Genomic DNA, 14,496 nt, shown 5'->3' with positions numbered 1-14,496 from the left:
CCTCCGGACAACAGCATGTGGCTGGGTACCAAGGACGTCGGTGGTAGCAGGTGCATCCTCTACCAGCATATCCAAAGAGTAGAAAGGAACGATTGCCTCACAGCAAGATTGGATTGGGCCACATGCCGCTGCCAAAGATGGCCTAGGCAAATCATGTTTAAAACTTGTAATGCCGAGTACTTAACTGAGCCCATCTCTCACAGCAGCAGGTGGCCAATCATCTAGTCCGCCTAGCAGCTTTCACACGTGATTTTCTTAGGCCATTTTCACAACACATGGCCCAATCAAATCCCACTACATCCCAATACCATTGTGCCAAGTGGTGTATCAAAAAGTATTGAGAAAATTTTTTGATACTTGTGCAGTGCCTGATGTATACACCCTCACTTTTGACAGCTCAAAATCTCGTTGGCCCGAGTCGACTAGGCGGAGTTTCAAGTTGAGTGGAAAAATCTCCCTGCAAATTGAAGTGTATATTTCTCAATAAAAGTGTACTCACAACCTCGCAGCGTCCGGCTTCATGGCTCACTGGTAGGCAGGCTCTGTTTCAACACTGAAATCATGGAATCGAGTGTCCATGTGGTGTGGAGGTGTGTTATAAATAAATTAATTTAAAAAAAAAAAAAAAAAAAACCTCATTTGAGTATAAAATATCAAGTCAAGTTTTTGAACTATGGTTAGGGCAGGCTAGGCTACACGGATGGCTGAGGCCAGGCTTTACTATCAAAACCCAATGTGCAGTTAGAAGCAGGTAATCACACTCAGATAACAAAGACAGGATAAATTATATTAATAAAGAGAGATTATGTTAGCCATAAATACATTACCAGTTTACCACGGCTTTCTTTGCCAATTAAAGTGTACTTTCATATACGTTAGAGCAATAACAATCATGGCAATATTTTAGACATCTCCACTAAATAGTATTTTCCCACCACTTGAAAATAAGCAAAAAGACCATCTAGTGTGTATTTGCTGCAATTCACTAAATCATGGCAACCGATACATAGTTTCGTGACAAACCAATGGTCTCACCCGTTCAGACAATCCAAGTTGTTGGCCCATCATCATCATCTAAGCCTTACTACAACTAATTGGGGTACACATTCTACCCCATCGAGGGCCATAACAAGCCCTAGCATGAGTTTGGGAATGTCATCTTGTCAGGATTCATGATGAAAGTTATGGCAAACTGCCAACTCTGACTCAACCCCCCTTTATGCTGGGATCAGCAAAGAGATTAACAAAACTCCCATAGGCGCAATGTAATAGTCTATTAAATAGGTTGATTAAAATCCTCGAGCTTGTGGGCCCCATCATTAGTGGACTATATAAATAAAAAATCAAAGACAAGGATGGTGTTTTTTTTTTTTTTTTCAATGAGAATGGGTATATATGTGTACAGGTTTTAGTTGGTTTAAGTTGAAGGTTCTAAAAGGGAAATGGTAAGGCATAAAATGGAGTGAGTGAAAGCAGTACGAAAAGACTTGAGGACCTATTGTTTCATCGAAAATATGGTCCATGATAGTGGAATTGGAACACCATCTGTGTGGCAGACCCCAATTACTTGGGATGAGGCTTAGATGATGATGAAGTTGATGATAATGACAATGACAGGTGCGAGTTGAGCTGTAAATCCCATGCTTTGGGAGGTCTTTGACTCAGCTTTGATGGGTTGGGCTCCATCATAGAAATTATAGCCCGCCACTGGCTTGGGCTAGCTTTGGCTGTTTCAAAATTGGGTGGGTTAGGTACGCACTGACACCAGTCCAGCACAATCCTTGCACATAAAACAGCCCTAGTGAAACAAAGATGCCCCCATTGGGACAATTTGAATAGTTTCACATCCAATCTCCCAAGTACAGTACCAGCTGTCCTAGAGTGCCCCACCGGGGGATGGGCCATAGTGAAAAAATTGCACTAATCCCACAGACAATCCTAGCCGACCGAATTGTTGAAAGAAAAGACCTGTTTGTTCACAGGTCACCAAGTGAACAATTTAGATCATCCAACGGGGGTGTAAACTTTTGCACTGTAGTCCATCCACAGTGGAGCCCACAGGATGTATGCCCCTAATCCTCAACCTCCAACAAGTACATCTACTGTAGTTTTCAACAAGCACAAGCACATTTATTTGATCGCATCTAAAAGCAATTCATTGGAACTCGAAGTAAACAAACTTAGCAGTCAGTGCATGAACAAGGAAGAAGCATGGGAAAAACGTCATGAAAATGCCCTGAAATAAGTTCCAAGATGTCGAGAAATGTAAAAATGGTGTTTTTATTCGGTTTTGGTGGGTTGCCATGGCTGGTACCTGGTCCAGTCCCTCTGCCCAGGGTTGAGGGTATGGCCCTTGGAATGATAGATGTACTCGTCACCTTCTCCAGAGTAGTTCTGCTTGTGCTCAATACTATACCTCTTGGGTTTCAGCATAAGGAGCTGGAGAAAAAAAAAAAACCAATGTCATCTCGTAAACTGCTGGATCGATGCTATGAGTGCATGAATTTTCAATCAAAATGGACATGGGTTTTGTCAACTGACCCATTTTCTGCTAGTTCTCAAAGTATAAACATGGTCGGAGAATTGGAAAGGAGATTCGTGTGATGATGATCAAGGTTTGCTTTCGTGCACCAATCACATGCCAAGATGGCACATGTAGGAGAACCAGGCTATTCATCAGGTGAGGTGCACCATGGACATAGCCTGGCCCAAAACCTAGCTGATCCACTCATGAGATGAGCTACACTGAATATGGGCCATTGGTCCTTCTCTTTTCTCATACATGTTTGAGCCACATGATGAGTAGACTGGCCTAATTTTCTGGCCAGGGCATGTTCATGGTGGACTCAGCCTGCCCGAATCTGTTTGCCACGTTGGAACACACACCTCTAAAAAAAAAACATTCAAATTTGGGCAGATCTCAGCAGTGTTTCCATTAAGGTAATAAAAGTCAAAATGATTGTTAGCAGTAATTTTCATTGGGTCGCTCTATACTCCATGAACTGATGGGGTTGAGGTAGCTTTTTTCTTTTCTTTTTTAACCCCATTTCAGTCGAATGGGAAGTGAGGCCTCAAAGGCAAGCATCACTGGAACTAATCGAAATGGCGTTCAAACATGTCTGACACTAACATGGGGAGGATCATGATCACACCTCATGCATTTTTGGATTTGACTTTTTGGTTGGGCGTGCTTCTTTCACGATTCTATCTCACAGGTAGAAAAGAATCCTTTCAGTGACACACTTGGAAGAAAAAGTCCATTCAGCGCTACAAGCAACTATCGGGCACTGATGCACCAGGGCATGAATAGCATCCTGATTTGCCATTTCTGTACAAGTAGGGCCGATAGTTGGGTGATCCAGACGATTGATCTCATTGGCCCACTGTGGATTGGGATTTGGGAATACCCCCTCCAAAAAACAAAAATAAAATAAAATAAAATAAAATCTTAAATAGATCCTAGCCACTCATCAATCTTTTGTCTTCTCTCTTGAATTTGGCATCGTTTCTTAATTATCAATTTTTAGGCCACCATTCAAAGGGTTAGGATCTTCTAACGAGGGAGATTTCGGAGGCATCCCCCATCCATGGTGGTGCCCATCACATCAATGGTCTGTCAGCAAGCCATGGGCTCCACATATATGGGCTAGGTGCAGCAGGGCATTTCCATGTCCTTGTACATCAGCATCCCATAATTCCACTTCACACAAAACCCTGTCCTCAAAGAAATGGCCACAGAAGAGTAAAATTACCCAAGCGCTAAATCAAGAAGACTAGCTGACAAACTTTTCTATTAACAACTACGGAAAAACCAGAGAGAGGGAGGGAGGGAGGGAGGGAGGGAAAAATTACCCAAGCGCTAAATCAAGAAGACTAGCTGACAAACTTTTCTATTACCAACTACGGAAAAACCAGAGAGAGGGAGGGAGGGAGGGAGGGAGGGAAAATTACCCAAGCGCTAAATCAAGAAGACTAGCTGACAAACTTTTCTATTACCAACTACGGAAAAACCAGAGAGAGGGAGGGAGGGAGGGAGGGAGAATTTGTCACGTTTAGAGTGTCCCCAGATACCAGATTCAAGTACAACTGAAATCTGATTGCAACAGCTCAACAACGAAGAAATGGCCAGTTTGGGTTTAGCACCAATCATTCAAACCAAGGGGCAAGCCCCAACCCCCAAGTTACAACTACATCTGTCTCAAGACTAACTTGAAAAGTATTGAATTGCATGCAACTGGGGATTTGGTTGTCGTTTTGAATTAAACTGGTGTCTCCGTGCTTTGGTCATTTCCGCTTCACTAATTGATTTATTGCAATTCAATTCAGTTGAACTTCCAAACCTACCCTAAAGTATGATGACAGTGCACGACCATGGGTCTTGTAAAACACAAGAACGTGCCAAGACCTGGTCGGCAACAAAGTATCGTGAGAGAAATTCAATAATAATGTGTGTAGAAAATTTTTAGTCAGTTTTCCAATCAATCACTGTCAGGAATCATTACTCTGATAAAGAGCTTACTTCATCTCCTGTGTGGTCAGTGATGAAGTGAAGCCAGCCATGCCACTCTGGTGGTACTTGAGATGCATTGTAGCGACCCTTGTCTCCATACTCCACCCACCTGTGTCTTCCTGCACCGCAGTTACAAGTTTGTGTCAGCATTTAAGGATCCATAAGCAATTGCCTCAATAAGGTCTGTCTGAGCAAAGAAAATGTTCCTTGAGATCATAGAGTGAAAGATGCTCCTCCAGCTTGTTAGAATTGATACAGGTGGGATTTTTACTGTAACTTTCCTCCAGAATTCTTATATTGCCAAATACTGCCTCTAGGAGTTGAAAGTATGGAAAAGTGCTTTTGGCATGCTGAAATGACCAAAGTGCCCTCATATTTCTTTAAAAACGCACTGACCACTGTGGGCCCGACAAATATGTATATGACATACAAGATATAAAAAAATCAATCCCAGCATAATGATCATACGAACCAAAAATCAGGCCGATCTAATATCGGGTGGGCTACAGGTGAATTTGGAGGGTTTTGAGGGCATATATTATTCATTTTTAATGGCGTGGCCCACCTGATAACTAGATCAACCTGATTTTTTGGCCCCCCCCCCCCCAAAAAAAAAAGCACCTTCATGTAATTTTTGTTGGTCAGGGTATTATTTGGACAGATTTCTCGACTGTGGTAAGACTCCCAAACATAAATCCTTCAAAATCTTTATCATTCCACATAAGGGAAGCAAACATACAAAATTTGTTTCATTGCCTAGAATAGTTTACTTTCAAAAGGTATTTGGATTTTATTTTTTTTTTAATTTTATTTTATGAGTTGTATTTGGAAATATTTTAAAGTGGCGGAAACAAGGAAAGTAGTGTTACTGACCAAATTGAGCTTCCAAATTCTCGTAGTACTTATTCCCAAACTTATCAACACCAACAAGTGTCGCACCTATGTTGTGGATTTTGGTTTGCCTGAATAGATCAGTGAATCCAAATTAGAACCTGCAGAACTTGTCAATAAAGAGAGACATGTTGATTGCATCCATGCATGCAGTTAAACTATTTGCTCTCTTGATGAACATGGCTAAGAAAGATGATAAATGGCATGATCGTAAAAACATGTCGAGAAATTCACTTTTTTCCCTGTGTGTTTGTGTGTGTGTGTGTGTGTTTTTTTTTGTGGGGGGGGGGGGGGAGACCTCGATGTTGAAACACATGTCCATCTCTACCATTGGGCTACTGGCTTGAACCCCATTTCAAGAAATTCACAGGAAACACCACATGCCTCGTCTGGCGATCAACTACTCTACAAGAAGCTGCAAGCATTAAATTGTAGAGTCTTAAAAACGAGTCACGTGATCTGCAATGTGATTTTTCTCAAATAAATCAGAAATCTGTTGGCTAGCGAGTTCTATTCTCATTCTAATTAAAGATTCACCTTGCACTCTCGACAAATAAAAGGTGGCAGTCAACGAAAAATGGTTTTCTGGAATTTCCAAGAGCTGTAGGAACTTAACTGTTACAATTTTCATAATTTCTTTTCCGGGGGGGGGGGGGGAGGGAACATAAATGAATGCAAGTAAAAAGGGTAAAAGGAAAAATCACATGAACTAGCATTCAGTTTAGCCAAAGGAGTAAATGGATAATTGCCAGCTGCATCAATTTCAATAACATATGAAGAACATAGACATGGTATTAGCGTGAATCATTCATAAAGATAACCTAATCAAAGATAATGCTTAGAAAACATCATGAAAAACCAAAATTATCAATGTCAATTGCATGAAGCATTCCTTAAAGTGAAGGCTACGTATACTTACAAAAGGTTTCCATCCGAAAGGCATTTCCTGTTAGAATACAACCCAGAAAGAGAAAAAAAAAAAACAATGTCAAACTTTTCACACGATGAGAGTAATCAGTAGATGATGTATAAATTACAACTTGCAAATTAGATAGAAAAGCTGCAATCTCAGAACATTTACCCAAAAAAAGCAATCAATCAGATCTACAAGTTTCACTTAAAAATCGAAGAGAAAGGCTAAACTCTGATAGTCTTTTAAATGCCAAGCAACAAATTGAGAAACCCAGAAAGATAAACCTCAAACAGAATTTGCAAATATAGCTAGGACTCGGATGTGGCACTTGATAGAGTGGAATGGTAGAATAGGATTCATCTACCCGACCCCAAGTAATTAGTACAAGGTATGGCACTTGATGATTGCCCAGGACTGGGAGTTGGTGAGGGAGAGCAGTGCTAGACATGTGACAAAATAAACTGACTCTCTTGCATGAAAAACACAGATGTCAGATGTGAATTAAATGACTGGGACAATTCACATCATCAAACTACTTAAAAATACAAGTGAGGAAGTTACTCTGGATGGGGGATTACCCAAAAATGTGCCAGACTGATCCATAACCCCTTGATCAGTACCTACAAATAGACAATTAAGATAAAAATACTGCAACGGCCTGAAAATTGGGCAAACATTTGAATGATAGGATCTTCCAATCTGGAAGTATTTTGGGGCATTCCCCATCTTCAACTGGTCTAATAATATCAACAATCTAGATACTAAAAATAAAAAAATAAAAAAAATCAACAATCTGGATCAAAGAACTATTGGTCAGACTTGTACAAAATGGCTGCATCAGGACACTGTCCACTTACTGATGCATCAGAACTCTATAACTGCTCTATTTTTCAGGGGAAAAAGCCTATCAAAAGTTCTGTGGAAGGAATGAAATTTCACATAAAGGACACTAATTAGAGAAGAGCTCATTATACTAAACAGATCTAAACCATATAATTCTACAAATCTGTTGTACGACTCAAAAAGGAATTCTCTACAAACACGTAATCACCATTCTGATGAAATATAGGCACCTGAAATCCTACAAAATAAATGAAACTCCACATTCAGGGAACAAAGAAACAGATGTCACTGTGAATAGAAAGAGACCAGTTCCTTTAAAACTCTAAACCTGCTGTAGATGAGAATTTCGTGCACTAGCCACGTGTGGGCCCACCATGGTGTGTGTATGGCATCCAACAAAACCAGCAGGGTCACCCCACCATGGAAATGGGGCGCCCAAAAATCTGACAGATACAATCATCAAGTGGGCCATGCGATAGAAAACAATGGACAACCAATCACCCAAAAGCATATGAATAAGTTTTACATGCATTAATGCATATAAATGACTTTTGTGGTTTAATCTTAACCTACGGCAATTATAGAGGTGGTGGCCTCAAATGGATATTGGCAAGTCTTTGAAGAGAATGGAATGGATCTTTTCAGAAATTCATAAAACCCATTGACCCATAGGAACATAGGCCTAAGAAATAATAATAATAATTAATTATTTATTTATTTTTTTAATCTGTAACGAGCCAAATTCCAGCAGCAGTTTTGCTATAACATGAGCATGGCGCCCACCCGTCACTAGATAGGGCTGACCTAGAAGCACCGCATCAAAAGCCAAATGAGACTTTCGCTACCTATGTAGGGCAATGGCGGGCTGTCGCAGCAAAAATCTCCCCACCAATTCTAGAAGCAGACCATATGAACATTCTATTCAAAACCACTGCTGCTCCCCGTTATATAACTCTGCGCTACTTTTATAAGCCTTCGTCTTTGATTATAAGGGGAAATCGTTTGGAATACTCTCTAGTATTCAAAGCCCAAGAGGCGCTTTGAATAGTGGGCTCCGCAGCAACAACCTCGTCTTCTTCACAATCTGACAGTAGCGGAAACCCTTCTTCCGGAAAGAAGAAATGGAACAACAACAAGAGTTATAACCGCAGTAACAATAACAACAATGCCAATCGTCACGATGATGAAGTTAATTAGGTTGCACCGGCGAAGATGAACTTCTCAGCAACAATCCCAACAACAACCAACCCCAACAGCTAGGCAAAATAATCACGGTCATCAAAATCAGAATGCCAACCGTCACTAGATAGGGGCAAAGCAAAATCAAAGCCAGAACCAAGTCAGAAAACCAAGCAAGTCCCTCGTAATTACAAACAATCAGAACGATGGGAATAACAAGCGACCTCTTCGCCAGTTCACCCCATTGAAGCTACCTTTCTTTGAGACAGGTCCTTCCGTTGCTATTGGACAAACAAAGGCCTTGTTTAGCTCCTAACGCCAAAGCCAGTGCCAGATCCTGTCCTGCCTTACTGGAACATGTCGGCCTATTGTGCTTTCCATCGACAGTCCAGGGCATTTGACTTACTACTGCTAGAATTCTTAAGCACAAGATCCGATGATCTTATAAACCCGGGAAAAATGACACTGCCTCAAGAGGATGCTCCATCAAACCCCAATAAAAAACATGGGGATTTTCAAGGACCCTCTACCTCCCTTAGGGTTTCTTGCTATGAGTTCTACTAATTCATTTAATCTGTTTAAGGTGTTTTACCTTAAGACTTATAATATAAGTAGTAGTAGCTCTTAACTCTAATACCTTGCTTATCGAAGAGAAGCCTCTGAAAGGCCTATTCTCTTTAATAAAAGCTTGAGTTTAGAGAGTTAGATGATAGATGGTATTAGAGAGACTTTTTATCTTAAGTTTTTCTCTAGTCACATCTATACTTCAACAATAAGACAAAACTCACTTTTTAGAACGGGATGAAGAGACGAAAGTAGATGGCAAAAGAAAATTTCCGTTTGAACATGCTGACTTCCCGTTTCTCTTGGCCCTTGAGGTGCTTAGGGAATAATAGGACCTTTCAAGGCTTCCTTCAGTTCTCCCCACATTCCATCTTCACCAATCTTCACACAAGCAATGTGTTGAGAAGCTAAAATGACTTTCACTTTCTGGCTCCTCTTATTCTTAGCACATAGGGGGGCGAAGGAGGTTGCATTTGCTTCTAACCCGGATTCGAACATGATGTGCTCCGGTATCCTCCGGGTTCATCATATAGAACTTCTTCCTTGCTCCTCCCCCTTTTAGCTACTTATTACCTAGATCAAATATCTTCTTATGCCTTTACCTGTAAGTTGGTGGATTGTGAGTCTTTCCGCTCGACAGGCCGGAGAAAATCCTTGTTGTTGATATATCCTTAAGCCCTTCTGTGATCCGATGAAGAAGATCTTGACTCGCTTGTCAAAGAGAAAGAGTGTTTCTATAATGACCGTAGTAGCCGTGTCAAAGTGCCAGATTTCCCTCACTCGAAAAAGAGTATATAGAATCCATCCTCTCTCTTAATGGGGGTTGGGCCAATCGAAGCAACTATCTATATGGGGTGGGTGCAAGAACAAAGTATGCTCCATTTACAGAATCACTTGCTTAACCACTTGCTGAAACAACTGATGCTAGACCATTCATGCTTATGGGTAAACAACAAGCTCTCCTGCTTCTAGCTCTCGAAATGGAAGGGATGCTCCTGCCTTTACTGTCTATAACTGTACGAAGGGAAGCTAAAGGGTATGGGCCTCGATAAGGAACTTAAACCACAACTGGCTTTGCTCCTACCTTTCCGCTTTTGGTGCTGCTCTTGCTCCTGTCTCTGCCCCTGCCGGGTGTATAAAGTATCTAGCTGATGGGTCGATTTAAAGGCATAAGTCTCGACTTGTGGCAAAGGGGTATGCCCAGGAGCATGGAGTTGACTGTGATGAAACGTTTGCCCCTTTTGCCAAAATGACGTCTGTCAAACGCATCCTATCTATTGCTACTATGAAAGGATGGGGTCTTCATCAACTCGACATGAAGTTGTTTTGTATGCGGAATGATTTGATTCTGTCAAACCAGTACGTTGTGGTTAGCTTCAAACCAGGTGCAAAGATTCATCCCGTTTTCCATGTTTCTCAACTCAAGAAAAGGGTAGGGCCGGTTGTACAGTTACAAACGACCCCGCCTATTTTGTTGCTTGAGGACTCCTTCCCTAAAGTGTCAGCATGGATCCTAGGTCGACGAATGGTAAAGAAAAACACAGAGATGACGGAGCTGTTGATCCAGTGGCATGACTCTCCACCTGAGGACGCAACATGGGAAAGCTTCGTATCTATCAAAGAACGGTTTCCAAGCTTCAACCTAACCAGTACGTTGGAGTTTGTTTAAGTCAATAACAAGTTGCTAGTCCTAAGGGGTTTGTTTTGGGGTAGAGTCCACGTGTCCAAAGTGTTTGTTATTTTCTTTTGTATTTAAGGCTATGCCTAGATGAGAATAAAATACAACATTCAGTCAGTCTCTTCTATTCTCAGAAGATTGGAGGTCCGGTTCCCCTCGAAGTGGACCACATTTCATTCTTGTTCCCTGTTCATTTACAAACATAAGCCGTTTGAGGAAGCAGATTCCTATCAATTTGGTATCAGAGGTAGACACCATGGCTGATTCAAGAACTTCCCAGGCTGACAGTGCTAGCTTACAACAGACACTCTCTGAGATCATGCAACAACTATCTCTTCTCAACAGCCATTACGAAGAGATTTCCAATACTCTAAAGAAACGGAAAGATCCGGCAACTGGTGGACCTGGTGACATCAGCGGATCCTCGCTCTCAGGACCCACAGGTTCCATTCAATCCAGAACCGTGAAGCTTAATTTTCCTACCTTTGACGGAGGTGACTCATCTGGATGGATCTATAGAGCAGAACAGTTCTTCGCCTATCACCACACGTCGGCAGACGAGCGATTAACCATTGCCTCATTTTGTTTGCAGGGGGATGCCTTGCAATGGTATGAAAAATCGCAAGTCTACATGTCATGGCGGGAGTTCTTGTTAGCCTTGAACGAGCGTTTCAAACCAACCAGGTATGAAGATCTTGCTGAAGCTTTTGCCAAGCTTCGCCAAGCTTCTTCATTGCGAGAATACCAAAACGAATTCGAAAAGTTGGCCAATCGGACCGAGGGCTGACCGAATCATTTCTCATAAGTTGTTTTGTATGCGGACTACGAGATGACATCCGTTTGGATGTCCAAATGTTTCGACCAATTACCTTGACACAAGCCATAGCCTTGGCCCGACTCCAGGAAGAAAAGGTGGCTACGAGACGTCGTTTGGGCCGCCCTGATTCTAGTAAGCCCTCAGTTTCCACAATTGCCAATGAAAGGGAGGCTAGGGTACCATTGTTGCCCATCAAACGGCTTACTACTGCTGAGGCAAAAGAACGGCGAGATCGGGGGCTATGTTACAATTGCGATGAAAAATTTCACCTCGGACATCGCTGCAAAACCCAAAAACTCTTTTTGATTGATGGGTCGTGTGAGCCAACACTTGATAGTGATATTAAGGCTGACAAAGAAATCGAAATCAGCCATGATACCGGTGATCCGCCCGAAATTTCTCTCCAAGCCATAGCCAGCTCTCCGACTCCTCAGACCATGCGTGCTCGTGGCTTCCTATATCAAAATCCGGTCACGGTGCTTATTGATTCTGGTAGCACCCATAATTTTGTGGATCCTGAAGCCATTAAAAAGGTTGGGGTTACGGCCTCAGCTAAAGATTCATTTGAAGTAATGGTTGCTAATGGTGATCGATTAAAGAGCTAAGGGAAGTGCACAGGATTATCGTTGCATTTGCAGGACTTCATAGCCTCCACTGATTTCTATATACTTCCTCTTGGAGGATGTGATGTGGTTCTAGGTGCGCACTGGCTATAAACCCTTGGCCCCGTTTTGTGGGATTTCACCCACATGTGGATGCGGTTCACCGTTAATGGGCAAGAATATATTATTAAGGTTTGAAGCTAACTGCACTTCAAATGGTGGATGGAATTACCTTCAGTAAAAAGGCCAAGAAGTTGGGATGGGGAATGGTGTTACGTCTCTGCAGCATGGAAGGGTTGTCTCACCCATGAATATATTCTTATTTTGTCAAACCATTATTGCGACGCCCCGTCACTGTGGTCACATGTGGGCAGGCGCTGATGTGGGCGGGGCCTGGTGCCTGCTCGAGCTACCAGTGGTTGGCAAGCTACTGTGTACCTAGTGAGAAGCGGAACCTTGTCCCACATCAGAAGCACTATCCGAAGTAATAGTGGTTATATGTGGGATCTAAACTTCAATAGTATAACGCATTTTGGGGGCAACCCCAAGAACAAAGCCGTGCGCCCTCGGGCAAAACAGACAATATTATACTGTTGGGGCTGGCCTTTACAAATGGTATCAAAGCCGAGGACAGTTGTGCCCTCGGTGGGGGATATTGTGACGCCCCGTCACTGTGGTCGCATGTGGGCCGGGCCTGGTTCCTGGGCGAGCTACCAGTGGCTGGCAGGCTACTGTGTACCCAGTGAGAGGCGGAACCTTGTCCCACATCGGAAGCGCTGTCCGAAGTAATGGTGGTTTTATGTGGGATCTAGCCTTTAATAGTATAACGCGTTTTGGGGGGCAACCCCGAGAACAAAGCCGTGTGCCCTCGGGCAAAGCGGACAATATTATACTGTTGGGGCTGGCCTTTACAAATGATAGGAATCCGCTTCCTCAAAAGCCCTATGTTTGCAAATGAACAGGGAACAAGAATGAAATGTGGTCCACTTCGAGGGGAACCGGCCCTCCAATCTTCTAAGAATAGAAGAGACTGACTGAAAGTTGTATTTTATTATCATCTAGGCATAGCCTTAAATACAAAAGAAAATAACAAACACTTTGGACACGTGGACTCTACCCCAAAACAAACCTCATAAGACTAGCAACTTGTTATTGACTTAAACAAACTCCAACGTACTGGTTTGACAGAATCAAATCATAACTGGCACGTAACAACCCTCCCCCCCTAAGGACCAACCTTGTCCTCAAGGTTGAAGCTTGGAAACTGTTCTTCGATAGACACGAAGCTTTCCCATGTTGCGTCCTCAGGTGGAGAGTCATGCCACTGGATCAACAGCTCCGTCACCGCTTTGTTGTTTTTCTTACCATTCGTCGACCTAGGATCCATGCTGGCACTTTAGGGAAGGAGTCCTCAAGCAACAAAATACGCGGAGTGGTTTGTAACTGGACAGCTGGCCCTACCCTTTTCTTGAGTTGAGAAACATGGAAAACGGGATGAATCTTTGCACCTTCAGGTAGATCGAGCTTGTAAGCAACTGGACCGATGCGCTGTAAAATTTTATAAAGACCATAATATCGTGATGATAGCTTCATAGAACGTCGTTGAGCTACTGAACTTTGACGATAGGGCTGTGACTTAAGATACACCCAATCCCCTTCATTGAATTCACAATCTGTTCTGTGAGTATCAACATATTTCTTCATTCGATCATGTGCCCTGATGAGATTGTCTTTAAGAATCCGTATAACAACATCTCTTTGTTGCGACTCAACTTCTACAGCCTGTACCTTGGTCGTCCTTGGAATGTAGCTTAAGAGAGTGGGAGGAGATACTCCATAGACGGATACTCCATAGACGACCTCAAATGGGGTCATCCGAGTGACTGAATGGGTGGATGTGTTATAAGACCATTCAACCCATGGAAGCTAACGAGTCCACTCCTTAGGCTTATGGCTGCAGAAACAACGCAAATACCCTTCAAGGCATTTTTTAACACTTATGATTGACCATCAGTTTGAGGGTGATAAGCGAAACCCATTCGTAGTCGGCTTCCTTGCAAATGGAATAACTCTTGCCAAAAGGCACTAGTAAAGATTGGGTCACGATCACCAACTATTGACTGTGGCATTCCATGAAGTTTGAATATGTGGTTCACAAAGGCCTGCGCGACTGATTTAGCTGAGTAGGGGTGGCCGAGTGCTATAAAGTGAGCATATTTGGACAATTGATTGACAACCACAAGAATCACAGATTGGCCCTGTGAAAGAGGAAGGCCTTCAATAAAGTCCATGGCAATGTCGGTCCAAATATGCTTAGGTATCGGCAGCGGCTGCAGGAGACCCGCCGGTGAGGTATTTTCATATTTATTTCGTTGGTAGGTGTGGCATTCCTTGATAAAACTTTTAACTGATTTTCTCATTCCCGGCCAATAGAACAATCGCTTAATTCACTGCCAGGTTTTATGATATCCCATATGACCAATAATGGGAGAAGAATGT

At 42.5% G+C, this 14,496-nt stretch overlaps 1 protein-coding gene across 2 annotated transcripts in view; it reads right to left on the bottom strand.

The window, feature by feature from the left end:
• Positions 1-2,105: 2,105 nt before the first annotated feature.
• The window catches only part of LOC131247967 (probable NADH dehydrogenase [ubiquinone] 1 alpha subcomplex subunit 12), a 29,623-nt gene continuing 17,232 nt past the window's right edge, over positions 2,106-14,496 (bottom strand). The window contains exons 2-5 of one of the 2 annotated variants that reach the window (XM_058247966.1): positions 6,321-6,347; positions 5,384-5,472; positions 4,520-4,629; positions 2,106-2,439 (exon numbers count right to left, since the gene is read on the bottom strand). In XM_058247966.1, coding sequence (XP_058103949.1) covers positions 2,281-2,439; positions 4,520-4,629; positions 5,384-5,472; positions 6,321-6,347 — 385 coding nt within the window. In that variant the 3' untranslated portion in view covers positions 2,106-2,280. The remainder of the gene's footprint in view (positions 2,440-4,519; positions 4,630-5,383; positions 5,473-6,320; positions 6,348-14,496) is intronic. The other variant, XM_058247967.1, reaches the window with a different exon arrangement.

The sequence above is a fragment of the Magnolia sinica genome, chromosome 6 (assembly GCF_029962835.1).
Source record: "Magnolia sinica isolate HGM2019 chromosome 6, MsV1, whole genome shotgun sequence".
Lineage (NCBI taxonomy): Eukaryota > Viridiplantae > Streptophyta > Magnoliopsida > Magnoliales > Magnoliaceae > Magnolia > Magnolia sinica.
The sequence above is the reverse complement of the archived record's forward strand: the minus strand, read 5'-3'. Positions and strand labels throughout refer to the sequence as shown.